A 26,410-nucleotide genomic window follows, 5' to 3' on the forward strand; every position below is an offset into this window, starting at 1 on the left:
TCTAAATCTTTGCATGTTACATGAGTTAATAGAATTAGGACTCCGACAGAACAAGCCCTCCTCCAGTACTGAGCTGCAGAATGGGAGGAGATGCTACCAGCCTGCCAGCTGCTTGAACAAACATCACTACATAATTTTTCTCTAAGAAGCTTCTTTATTTGTTCTGCTATCAATTATAAAACAGCCTTGATTAGTACTTGACATTTTAAGTCATTTATTGCACACATGATGAAAACACAGAGAATGATAAAGAATTCTCTTGAGATGAATAGAACATCAAAAAAGTAATGAATATGAGCAAAGAACCCCAAGAAAGAACTGGTATAATAATGCTCTCCGAAGGCACCCGCAGCTACCTTGGCAGCTTGCAGCCTATGCAGAGCCAAGGCTCAGCAGGCCCCGTGTCAGGAAGTGCCCAGGCACCAAGTTGTGATTAAGTTATTCTTGTTCACAATCTAAGGCTAGGGCTAACATATCAAATTCTGAATATCCGTTGGTGTAATCTGATATTAGTGTGTGTTAGGAGTATAATACTGGTCCAAGATCTTCACCTAACAAGTCGTGGGGTCCTGGAAAAACCAAAACTAAGTGCTATGACCCTGACCCATAGGGAAAGAGGAAATGATCCCTACCGAATATCCTATGTGACTCATGTCCACATGCTATACTTTAAAAATAAACCTTGGCAACAAACTGGCCAGACTGATATTCTTCTCATTTTCCCGAGAGCTCCCTGGCCAGCAGGGCTAAGTGGCCGAGCCTGGATGAGGTTTGCTCCTCACATAGCGCCTACCGCTCTCACGAGTGCCCCCTGCCTGCTCTTTACACACGCTGACCTCTGAGCACAGCCCGAACTTAAGCTCTCCACATGTTTTCAGTGACTGCCTCCTGTTTTCATCATATAGATTAAGTTCCTTGGAAAGTCCTCTTAGTTTTTCTTTCAGTCAAGAAAATGCCATGATAGTTATTTTCCTATCAAATACATTCTGCTACCTGCTTTTAAAACTTAATCTATGTTGATGAATAAAATAATTTAAATGTTATAGATGGCATTGCTATAACATAGCCAATCTCTTACTAATGAATATTTCAATCATTCCAATTCTGATCTCCTATTTAATTAGAAATAAAAAACACATGTAAATACTAAAAGCAATCAAATTAACACTTGCATAAATTAGAAAAATCAAGAGTTTCACCTGAATAATTTTTGTGTTTTACACAAATCTTTCTTCAGATGAAAAATTACCTACAACCAAAGCAACTAATGTTGCTTTGTATAGATACTGAAATGCATCCGTGGGCCCTGGGGAAGGCAGTTCTTCCCAGTGTTCTTCAACTCCATTAAAAAAAAAAAAAAAAAAAAAAAAAAAAAGCCATGGTTATTTATGTGAGGAAGGAAGCCGACAGCTACATGAAGGGATTCTGTCTGAGAGTGAAATGTACGCACAAAACAAATCTGCTCTTGCAGTTATTGGACATTCACAGCTGGTATGTGGTTTTCTTTCCATTTCAATGAAAGTCCCCCTCCCTGCCCCATGCGTTGAAAAATGCTCCGTTAGCACTGATTGAAAGACCTAAATCAGGGAAAAGGCTGCTTGGAAATTCCGAGGCTTTAGCAAAGCTGCTTTACAAGCTGCTGTGTATAGCAAATAACTGGAAAATTTCCTAGAAGGATTTTTTTTTTCTTTTTTAAGTTTTGGTAGATCTTTTTCCCAACCATCACTAACTCAAGTAGCCAAGAAACAGAAAATACACGCACATCAACACTTTAAGATCAAACTGTTTTTAAGTAACAAAATTAATCACATAACACACATTATTTCTATATAAATTATCTTCTTATGAGATAATGCTTTTTACTTTTGTGTGCGTATGTGCAATATGCTAACTGGCTATTATTCCTGTGTGTGCATATGTGTCACAGAGGATGTGAAGGTCAGAGGGTAATGCTCCAGTATTGATCAGTCTTTGCCTTTCTAACTTGGGCGAGACAGAATCTTCCAAGCTGCTTCTGGCAGGCTACTACCCAGGAGCTTCTGGCCACTCTCCTACCTCTGCCTCCCATCTCTCTATGGGAGTGTCCCTGGGACTATGGAAGCTTGTGTTAATGTGCAAGTTTTTAAAAATCTTGGTTCTGGGGAATCCAAACTCAGCTTCTTCAGCTTGTGGGAGCAAACGCTTTACCCACTTAGCCATCTTCTCATCCTCACTGCTTCTTTTGATACATTTTCAGGTATGATCATATTAAGAGAATACTAGAGTCATATACACCTGGTGTCATATGCAATTTTAAAACGATCATCAAGTACCAAGTCCAGAAAGGGTTTGGAAGGAAAGAAACCAGGCATGACTGGGCTGCTGTTGTGGTGTGACAGAGAGCAGCCTCTCTGCTGATCATCCACTAGACCTCCATTGCTCTTCCTCTTCACCATTTTACCCAAAGCTTGGGAGGAGAAAAGAAGGCTTAGAGTAGACTAGGACCAGGCCAGTTGCTTCATGAGGCAATGAATGGCAGCCAGTCACTCGCACCATTATATGCTATATCTTAAGACACTTTTTCTTACTCACTTGAAGTCAACATGCGTTAGCCTAATCCAAATGACAGCCACACTGGTCACCTGTCACAGCCTCACAGCCTCACAGGCTTAAAAGACTGCTTGAAGGGGTCTGCAGGTGGAGGCTCCGTCCCCAGCACAGACGCTAAGAATGGGTCACACCTGGAGGAACTGCTGGTGGCATGAGGCCATCTCAGAGATTCACGGTGTAATTCATGCACGCGTGCGCGTGTGTGTCCTGACTTCTTACAATACCTGCTGCTGATATTTTGCCATGTTATCCCAGAGCAGCACACTATAAATGGGCAGAGAACAAGTAACAATATTTACAACATATGCTTCTGCAAGAAGCACGTAATTCCTGCATTAATATGTAGTGCCTCAGCAGACTAACTTAAGCACCTTCACAAAAGAAGAGATGGCAGGTATCTTGATGTGGCCTCTTACGGCACATGTAACTGAACTTAGGACATTCCAGTTTATGAGGGCCTGCACTTATGGTACATAGTTAATAAACTACAGAAAGCACTTAGAAGTTAAGAACCATTTTAGTGACTGCAAACTGGTGGCCTCAGCGATTGATTTCAAAGGTCAGTCTTCTGGCTTGAGGGAGACATATCTACAAAGGCAGTGTGGCAGTCAGGAGGTGAAAGTCCATTTGATTTTCTTTGATGTGAATTCTGATTCTGCATGTCTGTGATAAAATCGTGGGGTAGTTTATTCCCTGTGCTGGTTTCTGTATTAGTACAGTGTGAGTACTGACAGTCCCTCTATCACAGGGCTTTCTGTGAGAAATAAGGAGGGGACTCACTCGATGAGCACTTAATACGGGCCTAGCACACAGCAACATTGTTACTGATCTGATCATCTTTCCTGCAAGGGACAATGGAGTTTACTTACCAAGATGCATATCCATGACCTTTGCGCAATACTTGCACATGGCATCTAGATCATTCAGCTGTCCCTGCAGGAATGAAATCTGGGCTTCCAATTCTTCTTCCTAGAACAAAAGAAATAAATATTTAAAAAAGTTAAGTAATACATGTGATCTTAAGTTTTCATCATCATCATCATCATCATCATCATCATCATCATCATTATTATTATTATTATATTGAGACCTTGTTTTACTCTGAGCCTAGGCTAGCCAGGAACTCTGTATACAGACCAGACTGGCCTTGAACACAGAGATCCTGCTTTTGGATCCTAAATGCTAGGATTAAAGTCATGTGCCACCATACCTAGCCTCCATATATAAACAAACAAACAAACAAAGGCAAAAACAAATAAAAATAAGCCCACTACTACTATCATCAACAGAAAGATTGAAACAGAGACTTAAAAAAAAAAACCTCACTCAGGATGTTATTTTCTAGTTCTATCCATTTTCCTGCAAATTTCGTGATGTCTTTGTTTTGAATAGTCCATTGTGTTAATGGAGCACAGTTTCTTTATGCATGCTTTGGCTGAGAGACATCTAGGTTGTCTCCAGTTTCCGGCTATTACGACTAGAGCTGCTATGAGCATGGCTGGGCAAGTGTGCTTGCAGTGTGGTGGAGCGTCTTTTGATTATGTATCCAGGAGTGCTGCTATACCTGGGTCTTGAGGGAAAGCTATTCCTACTTTTCTAAGAAAGTGCCAGATTCATTTCCAAAGTGGTTGTACAAGTTTGCACTCCCAGCAGCAATGGAGGAGGGTTCCCCTTGCTCTACAACCTTGCCAGTATATGCTGTCACTTGGGTTTTTGATTATAGTTATTCAGAAGGGTGTAAGATGGAATCTCAGATTTGTTTTAATTTGCATTTCCCTGATGACTAAAGACATTGAACATTTCTTTAAGTGCTTCCAGTCATTAGATTCCTCTGTTGAGAATTTTCTGTTTAGTTCTATACCCCATCTATAGATGGGGGGGGGTTGGTTAAGCTCTTTACCCATCTGTTGGCTGCCATTTTATCATAATGACAGTGTCCTTTGCCTTACAGAGCTCTTCAGTTTCATGAGGTCCCATTTATTAATTGTTGATCTGAGCTGCTGGTGTTCTGTTCAGGAAGTTGTCTCTGGTACCAATGAGTTCAGGTTATTTCCCATTTTCTCTTCTATTAGATTTAATGTATTTGGTTTTATGCTGAGGTCTTTGATCCACTCGGACTTGAGTTTTGTGCAGGGTGATAAATATCAATCTACTTGCATTCTTCTACATGCAGATATCAGATGTACCGCTTGGTCTTCATGTGGGTCCACCAGCAACTGGAGGGGGGCCTCTCTCTGATTCTGACACCTGCCTCTGAATCCTGTTCCCCTAACTGGGCTATGTTGTTTGCCCTCAGTAGGAGAGGATGGATGCCTAGTCCTGCAGCGACTTAATGTGCTAGGGCAGGTTGGTACCCACGGGGGAATTCCCCTTTCTCTGAGGAGAGGGAGAGGGGAGAATGGGAGGGATATGTGAAGGGGGTCCTGGGAAGAGAAAAGGGGTGCTGCAATCAGGATGCAAAATAAATTAATGGAGGAAAAAAAAAACCTCAAGGTACAGGTGGGCTGAGGATACCCAGAGACCTGCCTGCTGCCATGCCACAGAGAGATGGGCAGAAGACACCTAGAGGCCAGCTGGAGCTACTACAATGTGCAAGTATGTGGTAGACAGATGGAAGAAAAAGAAAAGGGGAGCAGCTTGAGCATTATGAAGAGAGATGGAGCTGGAAACACAGCAGCGGAGAGCCACTGCCACCCAAGGCCATGGTGAGGTCCCAGCCTATGCTGCTGCTGAGTGTCTGGGTCTGTATCCATGTAGGGGCAGGGAGGGGTCTGTGTCAATGTCTGTGGTTCATATTACCACTAAAGACCATGTGTAGGTCCCTGGTCTGAGATGCTCTCTGGGACCAAGTAGATGTCCAAAGTTTGTGTAGAGCTGTCCCTGACCCTCACTGGCTGCTGCACTCTGAAGAGCTGGCCCCACCTCTCACTGGCTGCAGCACTTGGGAGAGTGGGCCCTGCATCTTGCCTGGGCAGCACAGTAGACCTGGCCCTGGTGGCAGAAGTGTAGGTGAGCGAGTGTAGGTGGATGAGGGAGAGCTGGTCTTGACACTCATCTGCCATGAGGTAGCATGGGTGTGGAGTTGTGCCCTCTGCTCTCTGGCCCCTTACCACGTGCAGCAACCAGGAGAGCTGGAGAGCTGTCCCTGTCCCTCAACCAGTTTACAGCACTCAGGAAGAGTGGGCCCTTTGTCTTGATAGGGCAGTACAGTAGAGCTGGCTCTGGTGGCATGGGCATGGGTGAGCAGGCACTGAAGGCATGAGAGTGGGAGAGTTGACTTTGCCCCTTGCCGGCTGCAGCATTGGGGTGCCCTAGCCAGAACAGTGTCAGAGAGTTCCCCTTCGTGGAGTGGATGTGGGCAAGCTGGTGGCTTGACCAATTTAGCTATCATCCAGGGCTTTGAGTTGGCCCATCTCAACATCTACCTCTTCTATGCTGAAGCAGTGAAAGGGTTGGTCCAAAGTTGCAGGATCTCTATGAGACAGGGCAACAGAAGGATATCTGAGAGGAGTCCTGGTGAGAATTGAGTACTGATAGTGTATCAGAAGCCAGAGGCCTGGAATCAGACCAATGACTCAATGCAACGAACATTTGCAAGTAAAGATATGTGGTCAAAAGGGTATACTGTGCAACATACTGTGATACACTACAGCTTCCATGATGAGAAGATTTTATGCTTCATTTTCTTTTCTTTTCTTTTCTTTTGGGCAGATGATGTAAGGCCAGAGGGCAGATATGAAAGGAAAAGGAGATGAGTGGGATTGGAGTGCATGAATCAATAAAACGGTAAGAACAAACAAACCAAAATCTTGAGTATTCTTAACTGAATATTAGCTTTGGATACCTGTAAACATACAACTTTGCATAAAAAGTAAATAAAATATACCTTTTATTTCACACAATATAATTTTATCGTGTTTTCCTCTCCCTTAGCTTCTCTTGGCTTCTCTCCACTTCCCTACCAACTAGTTTTATGTTCTCTTTCTCTTTCAAAAAAGAAAACCCCAAAAACAAAAATCAAAAGACAAAAACAAAAAACAGTAAGTTTTTTGCCAAAACAAGATGAAACAGAAAACCTACAACAAAACATGGAGTTCATTTTGTGTTGGCCAACTAATATCTTTAAAAATATTGAGCAATAAAAATAAAAAAAGGGAGACTAGGTTCTACTAGCCCATGCTTCCACACATACACTTGAGACACTAAAGACCGTGTTTGTCACAGAAATCTCATCATTGTCTAGACAATGATAATCTCTTAAAATGTGAGCTTTCCCAGCAGCTGGTAAGTAGCTATTCCCACATTTCCTGAGGTATTTTGTTTGTTTCTAGAAAAAGGTACTATGAGTCAAAAAATAATTTAATTAAACAAGAAGATAAAATATTCTTTTTAAAGGAAAAATTAAACATGCTAACAATTTCCTAGAAAAATATTTTAGGAGTTTTATTTTTTTATTTTTTTTTCTCAGAGAAAGGGAATAATCCTTATAAGTTGGGATATTTTAGCCAAGACAGCCAGAGTAGAAAAGAAAGGATATTTCCATGGCTGGCACAAGTGAGAAAATAGATTTTCCCCATCGTAGATGCTTTTCTCTTATATAAAAGTCCTCTGTGTCACTAACAAAAAGGGAAGAGAAACCTACCGAGGCATTTCTTTTCTTTTTTAAAAGAGTAATTATAATTTGACTGCTTGGGTGGAAATTAATAGTTGAAAAGGTCCCCTGTAGGTGTACTGCAGTTTGAATACATATGTGTGCAGTACTGACTTGAACTGCAACCTCGAGGTCTTAGCAATAGGCACTGAAATGTTTGACACAAGCCAGATAGTAGTGCTCAAAGGTGAGCTGTGAAATGTCTACTGTAGGAGCACACAAACACTTCCCATGTTCTTTCTATACCCTGTGAAGTTCAGTAGCTCCTCCTCCCTCAGTAAGGATAAATAGCACCAGAAGCTCAACCAAAGGATGTTAACTCAGTATTAGTAGAGCTATGTATATATCCAGCTCCAACTGGGTGTCAGTGTAAAAAAAGGATAGGCTCTTTTAGGCCTCTTTTTTCTCTCCCTTTCGCATTCCCTTTCCATAGGTCTGAACCTCTCAGTTCTGTAAGATAACTATGGAAATTAGAGAAGGCTGTATTTCTTGGTCTGTGACAGCTGCAGTCAGTTTGTGAGATGGTACCGCATATTCCTTTTCTCTGAAAGTGCATGTGCCTCATTAGCTTGCAAGACTCCCTCTCTATCTCTTGCATCTGTACTGGCCTCACTAGGCTTGATTTGGAGACTACAGAAAAGCCAAACGATGTCAAGTTGGGAAAAGTTTAAGAAGCCTGGCAAATTCTGTTTTCCCTACACGAAGATCACTATGGTTGCAAAGGGATTTAGGTTAGAGCATCCAAGATAGAATCATGGAGGAGGAAAGCCATATGAGAAACAAGATTCTAGACAAGTTAAAATGTTTTTCTGGTATCTTTTAGTCCATCCCAGCCACTGCCAGGAAAGCAAGAGACTTAGTTCAATAGTACATGGAGCAAAACACAGCTTAATGAGTCCTGACTAATTTCCTAAGCCACAGACTGAATAGAAAAAGGGAACCCTATGCTGCTGAACTTTGGAGCTTTACAGAGAGAGAGAGATGGCTGGTTGTGGGAGAGTGCTGTGAGAGAGAAACTTACATATAGTACAAAGAAAATTCTATTCCTGTCTTGTCAATGACAAGTCACATGGCCCTTGGTCATCATCTCCCTCTCCAGCTCTGGTGGAGATTCAGTCCTCTGGAAGATGTAAACTCGAATTCTGCTGCCAAGGCACTTAACAAGCTATGATGAGCTGGACATGCGAGTGGACCCTGCAGTGCAGTGCGCAAGTCTTATAATGCAACAAGAAGCACACTCTAGAATCCTGGCTCCAGCCTCCTGTTGCCTCCACCGAGTCATCTTTCAGTTACAGACACAATCCCAACCAGAATCTAGCCCTGGACCAAAGCTAGCGTCTCGTTGTGGCTAGTAGTCGGGGTGCCGACAGCCTGGAGTATACAAAGAACACCAGAAAAGAGAAGCTTCCTGCTTGAAAATCATCTGTTTACTCCCTGCAATAGTTTACTTGAGATTAGCAGCCAAGTCTATTAAAACACAAAAGCCCCTAAGAACTTTAGTCTCAGATAGACACTCTTATTCACAAGGTTTTATTCTCCTCAGTGGCTTGCTTTTGGAAAGGGGGAGGAAAGACCTTCTGAAGACACATTTTAGAGGAGGGAGGTGTGGCCTCTGGCTTGAGGCACTGGCCAGCTGGAGAAGTGTCTTCCTCCATGGTCTGCTGCTCTGCCATGTTAGGTGCTCTCACTATCTGACAGAGGCCATGTGCAGTCCAGCCTTTGCACCTGTGTGGGGCTGCCCTACTTGGTTGCTAAATTTAGAAGGATAAGAAACTGCAAACTTTCAAGTTTTCATTGTCGTTCATGGCTCTGTTGCAAGCCTAGAACCTAAGTGAATCTCAATATAGAATCTGTGCTCACACAAACAGTTTGGAAAAGGGCGTATTTATTAATTCAAAGCTTCATTTTTTAAGGGAAAGCTTATTGAGATTAAAGAGGATTGCTCTGGTTGAAGCAGATGCTAAGGGCCAAGAACCTCTTATATCTGGCAGTTTGAAGTGCAGTTTGTCATCCCTATAGAGGTTGGCGAAATTGAAAAACATTCTTAAACCCTTCAGCTATCACTCAGAGTTTATAAATAGATAGGGGATCACGTGGAAGCAAAGGGTGGCTTGCCATTTATTCATCATCATATTATATAATTACAATTCTAAAATTGTTAGAACCTACTTTAATCTCTTAGTGTCTCGTGCTATGCACTCCTTCTAGCTAAAAATACTCTCTGGAACGACAGCTTCAGTCACTTGCTTTCATTATATTGGCCTACTGTAATAACAAAGAAATGCTTGCCCAATCACCTGACGTTGTATAAAAACAACTACTCAATGGCCCTGAAAAATCAATGCTTACTGTGTTTACTCTTGCTTGCATGTTCTACTTTCTATTATAGGAAGGACTATGGAGGGGTCATGATAGAATTCTGGAGTAGACATTCCTGTGTTCAAAATGTACTTTTTTCCAGTTACTAGCCGAATAAATTTGAATGAATTCTTTAATTTTTTTTCTTTACACCTCTATCTGTCAGAAACAGTGGAAGAAGAAAATGAATATACATGGAGATTACTGGCACAGAACATGTACTCAATAAATTAATTCTTACAGTTTTATAAAAAGCAAACTTAAGAAAAATGAAATAGGCTTAAAGTACCAAGTTTTGTGATTCACTGTCAGAAAATACTAATTTCTAGTTTTAAAACTTCATTTGGTACAAGACCAAAAAGGACAAAAGAACCCAGCATTGTCCTAAGTTTGGAAGAGCAAATCGATATAAAAAGCAAGAAATGGATACTCAAGGCTGTGCCACCTGCCGACCACAGGGACCAGTGCCACAAACTGTATTTGGAAGCCCTGTGGTTAAGACTTAGAGGGAGGAGGCTACTTTAGCGGAAAAGGAAAAGAGCTAGCTAGCATTTCGGTTTTTGCAGAGTGGTAGTGAATATACACAACAATGAGGTTTGCATGTACGAATTCATTTAATCATCTCAACAAACCTGTGTGGCACATCCTATAATTCACATGACAAATATTCCTCTATCAGAATATTCTCTTGAGTGTATGCTCAAGTTTAGGAAGCTAACCAAGAAGAAAGCTACATGCTCCACTGTCCTATTTCTTCCTTGAATACACATTCACTCATGTTCTATGGCCTTCCCAGTAAATACGTCAGTTTCCTTTAACAGAGATTTACCAACTCTAATGGAGAGTCTTAATTTCTAGTTGTTTACTAAATTATTTCCTTTCTAAGGCACGTAGAAATGGTTTAGCATTGTGGCACATTTCAAATTCCAGTACTTGGATGGCTGAAGCAGCAAGATTGCTGGGAGTTCAAGATCAACCTGGGCTAAAGATGAGACCCTATTTAAAAGGAAAAAGGCATTTCTACAGGGTCATTAAATTGGCCAGATATTAGGCAACTTAGTTTTTATACAATAGCAGTATAAGGTTTTTGTAGTTTATTACCTATTCACTTAATTACCAACTTGTTTAATAAATACATTCATTTGCATTGTGTTAAGTCTTGTGGGATACAGTAATAGATAAGATGTGGGCCCCGTGGCCTCTACTGAGTTTAGAGGAAGACACCATCTGTACGTTCTTAAAGCACAGAAAGGAGTAGGAAGCTCTGCAGAGGATGCAGGAGGGCTCTTCCCAGACCTGAAACAGGAGGCAACTTCCAATATGGAAACAAAAGCATGTGTTCTAGATGACAGAATTCTGAGGGTACCGAATGAGGAAGACTCAGAAAAAAATGACAGAAAGGCATGTTTCAAGAAGCAAGGACCCAGTCAAGAAGGTGATGTGTGTGTGTGTGTGTGTGTGTGTGTGTGTGCATGTGTAGGAGAGTGGCAGGTGAACAAAGGAACGACCAGTTAATGAAGTCAAATTAGAGCATTGGGAGGAACAAGAGCTACAGATGGGCAGAAAGCCTTCTCTTCCATTCTCCCTTCTCCAGAAGCTGGGGTCTGAGAGGCAGTCTGTGGCACAGACTTTTCCTAATGGAGACCATGCTTGAGGATCATTCCTGGGCAGCAGTGTCTGTCAGTCCTGCAGCAGGACTGGGAAGGGCAGGAAGGGCCTTGGAATGGGTTCTATTCAGCTTCTAAGAGTGTCCTCAAGTCACAAGACAAGCAGACAAGGAAGCCAAGTTGACAGCAGCAGCAGGAATCAGCCAAGAATAGCAGCTAGAAGACAGGAAAGGCGCCCAGCCTTGCTTGAACAGATGGGTGAACAAGAAGTGGGAAGCACAGGAAACGGAAAGTCTTGATGAGAAGGAGGAAGGCTGCAGATGCTCTGAGGAAGCTGTGGTGTACACAGGGTAAAACACACACACACACGAACACACACATATGTACTCAGTGTGAATGAAACCCAAGCCAGAAGCATATGGCAATAGCCCTGGAAGACACCATCAGGGAAAATAGAAACTGAGCACAATGACTCTCTTTTACACTGCACTAGATTGGGGGCTGGGGGTCTGTGAAGCAGTGCAGCAGACGGACTGGAGAATACTCTGGAATAGGAATGCTATCGGCCCAGCATTCATATATGAGAGGCCTGCCTCAAACTATCTTTGGGACTTTAACCTGTTGGCAACTCTTTGAGCCTGACTATAAGATGGTAATAAAATTTGTATATCTTATAATTAGGGGATTGAATTATGTGAGATTTTTCTAGACAAAATATTTTGTACATAGCTTCGCTTAATAAACACTATATAAATGTTAACTTTTGTTGTCTTACTGTATCAATGCAATCCTAGAAAATTATCCCAGGGAATCATGGATGCATATAAAAACTGAAGATCTAAGGACTGCACATATACACACATGAATCCTCTGTGTTATTTAAAAATGCTCCCATTGAAGAACAATTCACAAACATGTAAAAGATGACCAACAGGGAAAATGGACTGTAATGTATAAGATTTTTTAAAGTAGTCTTGACTTTGTAAAACATGGTGGGATTATAAATGTTTTCTTTTTCTGGACTTTTTACAAGGAAATGGGGTCATATATTTATAAGATAGAATTATTATGTGAATAAAATGCTAGAGAAGACTTAAAAAAAAAGCAAAAGAGTTGGCTGGGGAGATGTCTTAGGTGGTGAAGTGCTGCTGTTCAAGCAGAAGGACCCAACTTTAGACCCCAGTGCCGATGTATAAGCCAGATGCAGCAGCAATCGTGTGGGTGGTAGGAACTGAACCTGGAAACTCTGCAAGAGCAACAAGTACTTTAATCCACTGACTCAATTCTCTAGGTCCCTCTTTTCAATTTTTAATATAAACAAAATGTTACCTGGATCTTGCTAAAGTATAGTCTATTTTTGTAGTAGTGGGCTAGGCCTGGGAAACTGAATTTCTAACTAAGTCCCAGGTAATATTATGAGCTAGACAATGGTGCACGAGTTGAACAGCATCAGAAGGACTGACTTCATGCCCTTGTATTTGCTTTTGAATATACTTTCAAACCTTCTGAAAAGGCCATAATATTTTACTATTTCCTTGCTATAAGGCAGTTTTAAGAGACAAATATTGGTAACAATCTAAAAGGCTTCTTCTCAATATAGAATAGAAAGTAGAGAAGAAAGAAATAGGGCAACAAGCTTCCACGACAACTTCCCAGCACTTCTGGATTAGGTCAATGTTTCATTATTCTATTCAGAAATAATTTTTGGACCATTAGTCTTCACAGTATTCATAAATATAAGCACTTAGAAACTTCTGGCTTCAAATTAAAGGGACAGGTACATGTCCATACTTCAGACTTTGAATCCTTTCATGGTCTTCTGACATGACTTTTTATAAAGGGCTATAGTAAGTGATATCTACTGAAAGTGAGGAGAGAGAAAGAGAGAGAAACAGAGAGAGAATGATTACATACATGGCCAGGGAACTTTCCATCTTGTTTTTGCTGTTTTGGCCACACTGTCTGGTGTGAGCCTCACGAATCCTGTCTCTGTCCACTCAGCATTGGGGATCCATACTTGCCTTTTACACGGATGCTAGGAATCCAAACTCTGTTCCTCCTGCATGCACAACTAGCAGTTCATCTACAAAGCCACTTTCCCAGCCATATTAAAAACCTTTAATCTTTAGAAACAGGGTTTTTATGCCCATTATCCCTCCTACTTTGTGAGCTATTTTAATGTTGTTGCCTTTCTAGAAGTTGCTTGCAAAAAGTAAGAGTATAAACATAAAAAACACAAAGAATAAGTGCTAGGAAGTAGAATCATGTGCTATGAATTCTAAATACAGTTAAAATCCTGGAAAAGCCTGGAAAAGGATTAAAGCCTTCATGACCAATATCACATAAGCAAAGCAGGAAGAATAAGCCTCTGTTGTTCAATCCCCAACTTCACTATCTGCAAGAGCCCTATAATTTCCCTTTATATAGATAATATGTATAGTGCATGACTCAGGAAGTTTTTAGCCCTTGGAATTCAGGCAGTATGAAAGTGCTACTACGGAACTGCTTGTCTTTTAAACATTGCATCTGGAAAAATGTTCTCCTCTAGAAAGGCCTGTGTATAAGAATTTAAATGGCCTTGAGCTTGTTTGGAGGTTCTAGCAGGGGAGTGTAGCTACTCATGTACCCTTGACCAAAGACTGGTCCTCCTCTATCCTTCCAGCTTTACAGCTTTGGGAAGGACACACATGGAACAGTGAGGGAAGGAGGGGACACTGTCTAGTCAGATGGATCAACAGATCAATGGGGTGACAGATGTTGTAGCCATCCACAGACCTCAAGAAGCTAAGTAACAAGGAGGACCCTAGGAAGGATGCTTAATTCTCATTCAGAAGGACAAACAGAATGGACACCGGAAGCAGCTGAAGAGAGGGAACAGGATGGGAGCCTACCACAGATGTCCTCTGAAAGACTCCACCCAGCAGGGATTGAAGCAGATGATGAGACTCATAGCCAAACTTTGGGCAGAGGGCAGGGAATTTTATGAAAGAGTGGGGGGGATAAAGGACCTGGAGGACACAGAAGCTCCACAAGAAGATCAACAGAACCAACAAATCTGGGCCCAGGATACCTGTGGAAACTGATACACCAACCACAGACCATGCATAGAGAGGACCTATGGGCCCTGCTCAGATGTAGCTAAGTTTCCATCTGGGTTCCCGATTAAGGAGAGCAGAGGCTGTCGCTGACATGGACTCTGTCGCCCACTCTTTGACCACTTTCCCCTGGTGGGGCAGCCTTGCCAGGTCACATAGGAAGGGATACAGGCAGTCCTGATGGGACTTGATAGGCTTGGGTCAATTGGTAGGGAAGGAGGGCTCTCCCTCTCTGAGGACTAGGAGAGAAGAATAAGCAGAAGGGAGGGTGGGACCAGAAGATGAGGGAGGTGGCTATGCTCATAATGTGAAGTGACTAAATTAAAAAATTATATATATGTGTGTGTGTGTGTGTGTGTGTGTGTGTGTGTGTGTGTGTGTATAATTTAAATGGCATTGTTAGAGATATGGTCCCATCTTTTATACTTCTAGGTTGTCATGTTGTATTTTTATAATCAGGCAACCTGAACAGTCTTTTATAACTCCAATAAGTTCTCTTTTCCACCAATTCAGTGAGCACAGATGATACTCTATTAATGATTGTTTTCCTATTTGCCACTTGTATATGATCAGACCAACAGACAAAATCACCCAGCCTGTACCAGGGGCTTTCATTTGAGTTTTCCTAGTGCTGCTGGCTGGACAAGACCATCTCTCCTTGGGTGTGAGATCTTTCCTCGCACCCAAAGCATGCATCCACACAGTGGCTGACCCAGACCAAAAGACCTTGGCCAAGGTTGCTTTGGTTGCTGTTGTTTTGTTTCATAGTGTTAAAGATAATTGGCCATGTGAGGATGAAATTAAGACACTTGTATCACCATTCTCTAAGCTAAATGACCACTATTATAAGGGCAAAAGGAAGTCTGTACCTCCATTGAATCCAAGTTGAGGATCAAGAATGGAGTAAGACTTACAAATGGCAAAGGGAACGAACCACTAGAACTAGCACTTTGATATTTCTCTTGTTAATATAAACACTACTAGTTATGAAACCTTTGAAAAAAATGAGAGGTAAAATGCTCTGAGTTATCCAGATGCCCACCACACTGATTTATAGGAACCCTATTTCTAGTATCACCAATTCCTATTATCTTTGAAAATTGCTATTGGTCCTGGAAGATGCCAGACTGATTCCTGCTACTTCATACTTGCACAGCACTCAACAACCTTTAAGAACATGAATTTATTCCTAATTTTTTCCTGAGTGCCAGATACAATACCTGATATAGAGAATAGTCAGGAAACCAAAGCCTATGAGAGATTCCAAATGAATACAAGGACACCACCACGTTGAATGCAGAATCAGCACCTAGGAGTCAAGCAGGACACCCACCGCCCACTTATGATTCTGCAGGTTTGGTGAGGGGCCTGCTTCCTACTGTAAGAGCTGAACACTTCCAGAAAAGAATACGTAAAGAGCTGTGGATATGATGGACTTAAATTGACCAGAAAGAACTTTAAGTTTTGTGACCATGTGAATCATTTTGGTCAGAAAAGACACAAAATAAAAACAAGGAAGATGTATAAAACAGCATGGCTTACTTAAGAAAACTGAAAAGCTATGCACCCCTGAGAGGCTGAAGAGAAGTTGGGGAAGGACTGATAATGAGGCTGGCCAGAGAAAGTTCTTCAAAGGCCCTACAGACCATTCTTGACAATGAAGAGGGGGCCATCCAGAGCTCTCATGGGGAGTTAGAAATTGTAATTCAGACATACTCAGTAAGTAAACTGGTGCATGGAATACTTTGGATGAATCTATTAACTGAATGGATGAACTCTAACATTCTAATTAATGAGATTATTGCTCACTAAGAACAAAAATATTACACAGCATATCTTTTATATTCTTTCTCTTCTAACATGCTAAATCCAGAAGGCAATTGCAACTCAGTATAGTTACTTGTACTGTAATGCTTGTTTTGGAACTGTGAATTGGTTTGATACATTAAATTTCATATTTCCTCATCCATAATGTTAATCTTAAGAAATGCCAGGTGATCAAACTGCAGAAAACTGAAACAAGAAATGCACAAAATGCCTGCCTGCACACACTGCAGGTGTCTGCTAGCTATCCAGTTTACTATGTTATGGGTGATGACACCTTTGACCTAAATCCTTCAGATTCCATATAACTCTGCCCTCAACTTCACAGTAGCTCACAAACTATTGTTAGATGCATTCACTTTTGTCATCAGTTAAGATCATTTGTACTGTTCCCCAACCCCACTTCCCCGCAAACCCTGAGATTTTTTGATGCATGATTCTTCACACCTATAATCTGAAGAACTGGATTAGCCACTTGTGAAACAACACCTCTGAAGGTAACAGTTTATCAGAAAATGTACATGTCTCTTACAACCAAACATTTTTCTGCAAAAATTTAACTGTTTGCAAAGTCTTTATTGTAGACATTGTAACAGCACTGAGCAAGACTGAATGGAGTTTCTGGTGCCTGCCTTCCCAAGAGATCCTTCATTTACACCTTCTCTCAAGGTGAACCCAATCAAACCCACAACTGAGGGGAGTGACAGGGCCTCTGCTAGTGATCCAGGGATTTAGGTCAATGATACATAAATTCCTGGGTACTTCTGAAAATGTTTTTGTCTTTATGGGAAGTCATAGTATTTAGGAATACCAACACTGTCTTAGGGTTTCTGTTGCAGTGATGACCACTATGACCAAAAGTAACTTAGGGAGGACAGGGTTTATTTCATCTCACACAGGTAATGGTCTTACTGAGGGAAGTCAGGCAGGAATTCAAGGCAGGAACTGAAGGAGTGCTGCTTACTGGTTTGTTCCTCGTGGCTTCCGCAGCCTAGTTCCTTATAGCATTCAGGAATACCAGCTCTCGGGTGTCACTGCTCACAGTGAGCTGGGCCCTCCCTCATCAATCATCAATCAAGAAAATGCCCAATGGGCTTGTCCACAGGCTAATGAGGTTGGAACATTTACTCAGTTGAGGTTTCCTCTTCAGAAATTACTCTAACTTGTGACAAACTGACAAAACAAAATAAACAAAACAAACCCCAAGCCAAACCATTAACCATAAAAAACAGAACAATTAAAGGTGAATTTCAGATAGAGTAAATTTTTTAGCATATTTCTCACATTGCCCAGCATGCGTGCACACACACATACACACACATGTAAACTCATTATTTCAAATGTAATCGGACATTCTATATGATGCAACAGTATGCTAGGAGGATGCCCAGGAAAACACGGTTGATCTCTTCTGGATACGCTGTCTCTACCTGCTGTGGTTATCTTGCTTTGATCCCAGGCAGGGCCTATGCTAGGCAGAGCACATAGAAAAGTGTGTGTCCTTGAAGACACTTGGGAGCTTCAAAAGGAGAGGTTCTAAACTTCAACTGAATATCTGCACAACCTGGAAAATATAATACTTACCCATGCCCAGGGCTCACTTTGTAGATGCTGATTCCATTCTGCTACTGCCTGTGCTGTTTTAATGACTCCAGATAATTTTAATATGCACCCATGAATAAGAGTTTCTTTGGATTCACTAGCATCTAGTAACTTTAATTACCAGAATCCTGAATTTCTCTCATGTGTAGCTTACAATATCCTGAATAAGAACAGTATCTTTTAAATAAAATGTGAGGTCCAGCATTTAAGCGTTTTTAAATTAGGCTGCTTTCAAAATTTAAATATTAATTTTAGGCAAATTTATTAGGTGTGCTCATTTTCTTGAGAGAAGAAAGCTGGTGTGCCTGCTTAGTCTTTTCAGAAGAGCTCAGATGCGGTGGTTTGACTGAGAATGTCCCCCACAGTCCTGGGCATTTGAACACTTGGTCCCCAGTCGGTGGTGCTATTTGGGGAGGTTTGGCATCCCAGGTGGGCTTTAGCTTAAGACCTCACCATGCCTGCAGTAGTTTGTTCTTTATGCTTTGTGTATGAGGTTCAAGATGTGAGTTCCCAGCTTCACACTGCCATGCCTGTCTTCCTGACACAATAACGACAGACTCTTCTCTGTCTTGAACCAGAAGCCCAAACAAACCCTTCCTTCTGTAAATTGCTGTGGTCACGGTGTTTTATCACAGCAACAGAAAAGTAACTAACACAATAGGCATGAACCTGATTCAGACCTTCATCAAGAATGTCAACATCCACGTGTGGCATATTGTTGTGATCCTAATACTCTGGGGCAGGAAAAGCTCTAGTTTGAGGAGAGAGAGCATGGGCTATATGAAATAAGATGTTAACAACTTCACCATTAGATGCTATTAAAATTTGATTGATGTCTATAGTTGAAGTTAAGCTTTGCATAAATGTTAATATCAACATCAGGTGCCATGTTGATTTCATTCTTATTTTCTTCAATTTATGTAAAAGTATTAATATTTTATAGAATAGGCACTTTTATATCACGGTGCTTGAATAAGACCTACACACAGAGTATACAAATGTACTTCAATCACGAAAGATTACCTAGAACCAACTTATGACAACGTGAAGGTAAGCACTGTCAGTATCTCTCAATGCTTACTTACTCCAAGTTGACTGGGGCATTTTCCTCTAAATGAGGCCTCCTTTACATGGGTGTATATGTATATACAGCAGGAAAAATAAGGAAGGCTTTAGGTAAATATTTGAAAGCTTTGAGGGGCCTTCAAGAACAGAAAGTAATGAAGATTAATCGATCAAAGTGGTAGCCCAGGGTAAGCTCAGTGCTGGTCTGAAAGGTGTTCTGTGCATGGACAAGTGAGCTTGAATGTGGTTTATTTAATGAGGTCAGGCTATTAGTATGAGTTCACTCAAAGAGGAAAAATGAGACATATCAGAATTTTAAAAGTAGATCTGAAAAACTATTAAAGGTAAAAACATAGGTAAATACTGTGGAAGGCAAGAATCAGAATCTAACCCTGGGTTTACGTATGGGGGAAAGGAGAGAAGGAAGACAATGAAGCCTCAGATAGAACTCTAAACACTGAACAAGAGTTGATAAATGAGTGTGTCCTCTTCAGCATCTGTGGCCTGTGTTACTAGGAGTCTCTGCTTGAATCCCTCTCATATGCTCCCAGGAGCCTACCCTGACTTAGGTCTCCAGCTTGTCACAGAGATGTCCCCACCCTCAGTTTCTCTTTTCTCTACAGGCCTTCTGACCTCTTGCCCTCTCTCTCCCCAGGTCTGAGCTCCACTGTCTCAACTCTCTACGGTCCCTCTCTAATCTTGTTCCTTTTCTTCAACAACTACCTCTGTCCCTTCTGTCTCCCATTCCAAGTGAGATTTAGGCATCCTGCCTTGGATCCTCCTTGTTATTTGTCTTCTTTGGGTCTGTGCCTTGTAGTGTGCTTATGCTGTTCTATATGGCTAAACTCTGCTTGTGAGTACCTACCATGTGTGTCTTTCTGGGTCTGGGTTACCTCATTCCAGATGATCTTTTCTAGTTCCATCCATTTGCCTGCAAATTTCACGATTTCTTTGTGTTTTGTTTTTTTTTTTAAAATAGCTGAGTAGCATTCCATTGTATGTATGTGCCACAGTTTCTTTATCCATTCTTCGGTTGAGGGACATCTAGGTTGTTTCGAGATTCTGGCTATTACAAATAAAGCTGCAATGCACATGGTTGAGCAAGTGTCCTTGTTGTATGTTGGAACATCTTTTGGGTATATACCCAGGAGTGGTAGAGCTGGGTCTTGAGGGAAAGCTATTCCAAGTTTTCTGAGAAAGTGCCAGATTGATTTCCAAAGTGTACAAGTTGTACACTTGTACAAGTTTACACTCCCACCAGCAATGGAGGAGTGTTCCCCTAACTACTATCCTTCTAGTAGAGGAAGGGGAAGACTAACCTACCCACAAAAACTTTGATCTCAAATTTACCCTGCAACAAGATGTACAGAGATAAAGACAGAGCAGGATTGAGGGACTACCCAACCAATATCCAGCCCAACCTAAGACCCGCCCTGTGGGATAGTGCCAACCCCTGACACTATGAAGGATACTCTGCTAAGCTTGCAGACAGGAGCCTGTCAGAGTTGTCCTCTGAGAGACTTTACCCAGGAGTGTCGCAAAACAGATGCTGAGACTCACAGCCAAAACTTGGGTGATGAGTAGGGCATCTTGTGGAAAAGTGAGAGGAAGAAGAAAAGGACATGGAGGTGATAGGAACGCCATAAGAAGGATCAGCGGAGCCAACTAACTAGGACCCAGAGGTCCTTGTTGAGACTGAAACATCAACCAAGGACCAAGCATGAACTGGACCTACACCCCCTACAAGGATATAGCAGATGGACAACTTAGCATTCATGTGGGTCTTCTAGCAAGTGAAATGGGGACTTTTGATCACTTCCCCCTGGTGTGACTGCCTTGCCTGACCACAAGGGAAGAGGACATGCTCAGTCCTGATGAGTTGGGGTGGATGGGTAGGGGAGTTCCCCTTTTCTGAGGAATAGGAGAGGGGGAATGGAAGATGGAGAGAGGGCGGGACTGGGAGGGAAGAATGGATGGGGCTATAAGCAGAATGGCTATAAGAGAAACACCTAAAGAGATGCTCAGCATCCTTAGCCATCAGAGATGCAAATCAAAACGACTCTGAGATTTCACCCTACACCAGTCAGAACGGCAAAGGTTAAAAACTCAAGTGACAACATAAGCTGGAGAGGTTGTGGAGAAAGGGGAACCCTCCTCTATTGCTGATGGGAATGTAAATTTGTACAACCACTTTGGAAACCAATCTGGTGCTTTCTCAGACAATTAGGAATAGTGCTACCTCAAGATCCAGCTATATCACTCCTAGGCATATATCCAAAAGAAGCTCAAGTACACAACAAAGACATTTTCTCAACTATGTTTGTAGCAGCTTTATTGGTAATAGCCAGAACCTGGAAACAACCCAGATGTCCATCAACGGAGCAATGGATACAGAAATTGTGGTACTTTTACACAATGGAATACTACTCAGCAATTAAAAACAAGGAAATCATGAACTTTGCAGGCAAATGGTGGGATCTAGAAAAGATCATTCTGAGTGATGTATCCCAGAAGCAGAAAGATACACATGGTATATACTCACTTATACAGTCCTATAAGATAGGATAAATATACCTAAATATGCACACCTAAAGAAGATAAACAAGAAAGAGGACCCCGGGGTAAGATGATCAATCCTCACTTAGAAAGACAAATGGGATGGACATGGGAAGTAGGAGAAAACAAGGAATAGGGCAGGAGCCTACCACAGATTCTACCTAGCAGTGTATCAAAGCAGATGCTGAAACTCATAACCAAACCCTTGGTAGAGTGCAGGGAATCATATGAAAAAAGGGGGAGTTAGTATGACCGGGAGAGGACAGGAGCTCCACAAGGACAAAATATATCAGAACACGGGGGTCCTCTATGAGACTGTTTCTCCATCCAAGGACCATGTATGGATATAACCTAGAACCCCTGCTCAGATGTAGCCCATGGTAGCTCAGTATCCAAGTGGGTACCCTAGTAAGAGGAACAGGAACTATTTCTGACATGAACTCAATGACTGGCTCCTTTACCTCCCCCTAACCTCCGAGGGAGGAACTGCCTTGCTATGCCACAGAGGAGGACATTGCAGCCAGTCCTGAAGATACCTGAGAAGCTAGGGTAAGATGGAGGGGGAGGAGGACCTCCCTTAGCAGTGGTCTTGGAAAGGTACAGGGAGGAGAAGAGGGAGAGAGGGTGGGATTGGGAGGGAATTAGGAAGGGGGCTATATCTGAGATACAAAGTAAATAAACTGTGATTAATATTAAAAAATAAAAACTAATAAAAAATAAAGTAATTTTAAAAAGTCGAGGAATATTTCTAAGGAAAATAGCCATTATAATTGAGAAGAAGGATATTTGGGGAATTTATTCTTATTATTTTTGGGTGATACATATAGTAAGAAGTTTAAAATCCTCTAGCTAATCTGTAATGTCAGGGTTTAGAAAGGTCTTAGTTATTTTTGCTTTTCCAGATATTTAAAAGTGTCCATGACCAACTGTATTTTACAATACACTCAATACACAATACAATACAATACACTGTATTTTACAATACACCTCACACTGAGAGTTGTTTATGTACGTCAATCCACCAGTCTAATGAGCTACAAGTATAACAAATGCAATGAGATATTTTTGTAGCGACAGACATAAGTAGGTTCACTACAAGGATGGTGAACTCCACACATGTGTATGTTTAACCTTACTAGTCTACTGAGTTCTGTTTTTGTTAGTAGAGTACTTCAGGTTAATACTGTAAGAACTTGTTTTTCTGGTACTACACTTTCACTTTGTTTTTAAAATCACCAAGACCAAAATACAGGTATGTCTTTAATTGTCCCTCAAATTATAGTTCCCTCTTCATTAATTTAGCACCTTCATTAATTTAAAATATGCTTTTAATTAGGAAACACCATCTCTTTTGGTATGTGGAATATTTCCTTTGCTCAGAGGAAAAGATTCCCCACTTCAGGCCAGGATATGCTAGGTCTGTGGCTTATCAGGCAGAGCATAGGCTGCCACCTGTCCTTTCTCTGTGCTTCTGTGACACTTTTGAATGTATGAATTTCTGACATGGGTACCATGGGGCCAAAAGCTAAGAAGAAAGAGAGCATCTTAGCGGAACATCTAAGAGGAAGAGAGGACAACTTTGTAAGCAACCTCAAGCTTTGGACAAAGTCTTTGGGTATAGGAATTTAGTTCAGGAATGAGAAACAGCCATGCAGGTTATTTCTAGACCTGCTCTTCTGTTTAACAGGCCCGAAGTTCCTCTGATAAGAGCAGAGCTTTCTTTTTTTTTTTTTTTTCCTGAGTAGAAGCCCTGTAGATTAATCTATCTTCCTGGCAAAGTTAAACATAAAAGGATGAGCTAGTAGGGCCAGGTTTTTATACCAGCTAAGATACTAAGGGAAAACAACCTCTACAACCTTACAACCTTCACAGAATGACTTTTGGCCTTGGCTGATTTTCATTTGCAGAGAGTAATTAAGAGTTTTCATTTCCTTCTATATCAGGCACATGAGCATTTTAGGGAAAAAGCAGCTCCCCAGGGCAGGGTAGCTTTGAAAGAACACATAAATATTATGTTTCCAGAAAGGCTATTGGAAGGAAGCTAATGTTATCAAGGACACATTTAATCTAGCATAATTCAATCCATAGGAACATAGGCCAGACATTGCAAATTCACTGAATTCTTTGACTTGAGCTCTCCCAAACTAATGTCTATGCCCCCTAGGCAGGGTTCATTGTGGCATCTTTCAACCTGGCATCTTTGTACCTTCCAGACACAATGGAAATGAAGACAGATGATGGAGGAGAAGAGCCTAAAGGGAGAGGGCTGATCATCTTTACTTGTCTCTCAGGGTGGCATCCTGCCCATGTAACAGTCAAATCACAGCAATCCAGTTCCTCTGATTCTGTGTTCATAGTTGTATGTGTGTGTGTGTGTATCAAACAAATTTATAAAGGCATTAAGAAGTTAAAGTGGAGATCTTAAATCCCACTTAGAAAAGCAAAATAAAGATAGCATGCTCTGCCTTGTGGAGATACTTGTGATGATGCTTCTGCCATCCCATGTCTCTGTGGTGGAATTACACGGATACGGTGAGACCAAAGACAGAGATGAATTCATGCATAAGTATCTAAGTCTGTTCTCTTAGACCTTAGCTGACTTACCGACAGAGAGATTATGAACAAAGTTCAAACAACTAATTAAATGTCATGCTACAAATGTCTAAATTAACCTGACGTTAGATTAGAACTCCTAGGAAGACTTTTAAAAAAGTGAAAAACCAGGTGTGGCCTCTAAATTAGTTTGTATCTATTTATGTCACTAAACTATATTAAGTAGGAAAGCCACTCTGCTCACTTTCTCTTCTGACTCACTAAGCTAATTCACAGCCTGAAAATGGACCCCTAAAAGCTGACTGATTATAACCAAACATCTCTTTCAAATGTAAATGTGTCAGTGAAGGGCAAGATAGCCACTCTGGAAATCAACTGTCTAGCAGGTGTACTGGCTGCCCATCATACCCGCCCACTGTCCCTAGCAGTCTGATCACACAGTTACAGTTCTTTAAATTAAATTTCTGTCTTAACCGTGAGTGGTTTAGGGGTGAGTACAGAATTTAATTCTGACCAACCGAAGAACGAAAGCCTCCTGGGAAGGAGAGTCTTGGTTGCTAACATAGCATTCAAGCATGCAAGCTTCTGTATTGATGAGATGTTTTCACTGACTTACTGCTCTGTTCTACCAGAAATCTCCACAACGGGACAGTCTTATTACACTCATCATACAGATAAAATGTTCATAGTTCCAATTCTAGATTATGGCCTGAAATAAATTACACAGTGTTCAAAGTGGCTATACCTCCAGAAGAAATTAAGAATCTTGTTTTAAACCTGTCTTCATTTACCTGGTACCATTGTCATTGTGTCATAATTATGACTACATCAATGAATTAACAAATGCCATAAAATTAAATTCTATTAATATGATTGTGTTCAAATTAACAAATTGCAATCAGGGGATCAACAACACATAGGATAAGCACCCCTGAAAGTTGCCTCATGTTCTCATGTGGTGGGTATCCAGTCATTCATTCTGTGTAGTTCAGACATTTTGATTTCATACGGTTTGTAGAGGACTATGAATCATGGATACGTTTAGATCTTTGGAGACTGGTATATAATTATCACAAAGCATGACAAAATCCTTTGTAATTCACTAGGAATTTAAAAATTGGTATTGGCTGATATATCAGTTTCAGAAATTTTCTCTTTATTATTTTATTTATCTATTGATCTTAGCAAAAATAATCCTAAAAAGGTGGAACTCATAGAATATTGCCAAAAACAAAACCTCGTTTAACAGTCCAACAAGATTTACATTAGAACTAAATAGTAACAAAACCCAAGACCAATAAAAAAATCAGAACTTAATTAAAATTTAAATTTAATAAGGTAATCTTTATCTTATAGGTTCTTTAGTTAGAGGAAAAAGAAAATTTCTTCAAAATAAATGACAATGCTCAAAACCATAGTAATTTTTTTTCTTTCTTCGATACAGTGTCCACCCATGTAGTTCAAGCTATACCGCAGGCTAGCCTGGAAATTATTGTTCATGTATGGTTTTGCAGTAGCACACATGTCAATCATCTGTAATTTCAACACACTGGACAGAACTAGTCACCCAGCTGACAGATCGCAGGGGCATGGAAGTACTCCTGTGGTGAGAACTGACAAAGAATACTGACTATAACATTACATCCGAAAATACCAAAATTACTGGACTAGGAGGCCCAGAGCCTTCTCTCTTGAAGACTATCTCCTCCTCAAGTTGAGAACGATAACCGATACTGCTATAGTTATGTACCTTATGTATAGTGTACACAGTTTACAGCATACCTATGTAGGGTATTTAACCTATTTCTCAGCTCAATCTCTCCATTTTGCTATTCTATTACCTTCAGAAGTAATTAAACTCTCCCACCCCCACTCTTATTCTAGCTGAAGTTGCTTGATTCTTCATTCTTTTTTTAGAGGGTGTTCTGCACTGATTTCCCACTATGTAAGAATAAGATTTAGCTCTACTGGCCACTGCCTGTTTGCTCCTCTCTTTCCCTAAGTAAACATATTCACACACCCTAATTTCTCAATAGTTATTGCTTAATTTGGACCAGATTCATAAAGTATATATACATCCTGGAATTTGGAAACGGCAAAGTAAAAGAATCAGGGCAAGCTATATCCTCCAAAGGTGTGTCCCCAGTGATTTATTTCCTACAAGCAGGCCCCATTTCCTAATAATCCATTCAGCTATAACCACATCTAGATTGATCCATTGATGAGGTTGGCACCTTCCCCATAACCTCTCCTCAAGCCTTCAAGATCTTCACCATTAGGGCACAGACAATTCAGATTTAAACCATTAGTATTTTAGCTGGGCAGGACATGAATTCATCCCAGAATACTGAAGGTAATGGTCTATCATGTACTTTTGGTATTGCTATAGATAAGTCTGTGGCTTTCTGGTTCCTGACCTTTGGTCAAAAACCTTTCTTTTCACTCAGCAGTATAAGTTCATTAGATTTCTTGTGTTTTTTTTTTTTTTTTTTTTTTTTTTTTTTTTTTTT

At 40.9% G+C, this 26,410-nt stretch overlaps 1 protein-coding gene across 8 annotated transcripts in view; it reads right to left on the reverse strand.

Moving 5' to 3' along the window:
* Tbc1d5 (TBC1 domain family member 5) overlaps positions 1 to 26,410 on the reverse strand; it is a 458,701-nt gene that overhangs the window by 23,958 nt on the left and 408,333 nt on the right. For all 8 annotated transcript variants that reach the window (XM_055614078.1, XM_055614055.1, XM_055614062.1 and 5 more), the window contains one exon: positions 3,459 to 3,558. In XM_055614078.1, the coding sequence (XP_055470053.1) occupies positions 3,459 to 3,558 (100 nt within the window). The remainder of the gene's footprint in view (positions 1 to 3,458; positions 3,559 to 26,410) is intronic.

This window comes from Psammomys obesus, unplaced genomic scaffold (genome assembly GCF_907164565.1).
Source record: "Psammomys obesus unplaced genomic scaffold, mPsaObe1.curated_primary_1811, whole genome shotgun sequence".
Classification (NCBI taxonomy): domain Eukaryota; kingdom Metazoa; phylum Chordata; class Mammalia; order Rodentia; family Muridae; genus Psammomys; species Psammomys obesus.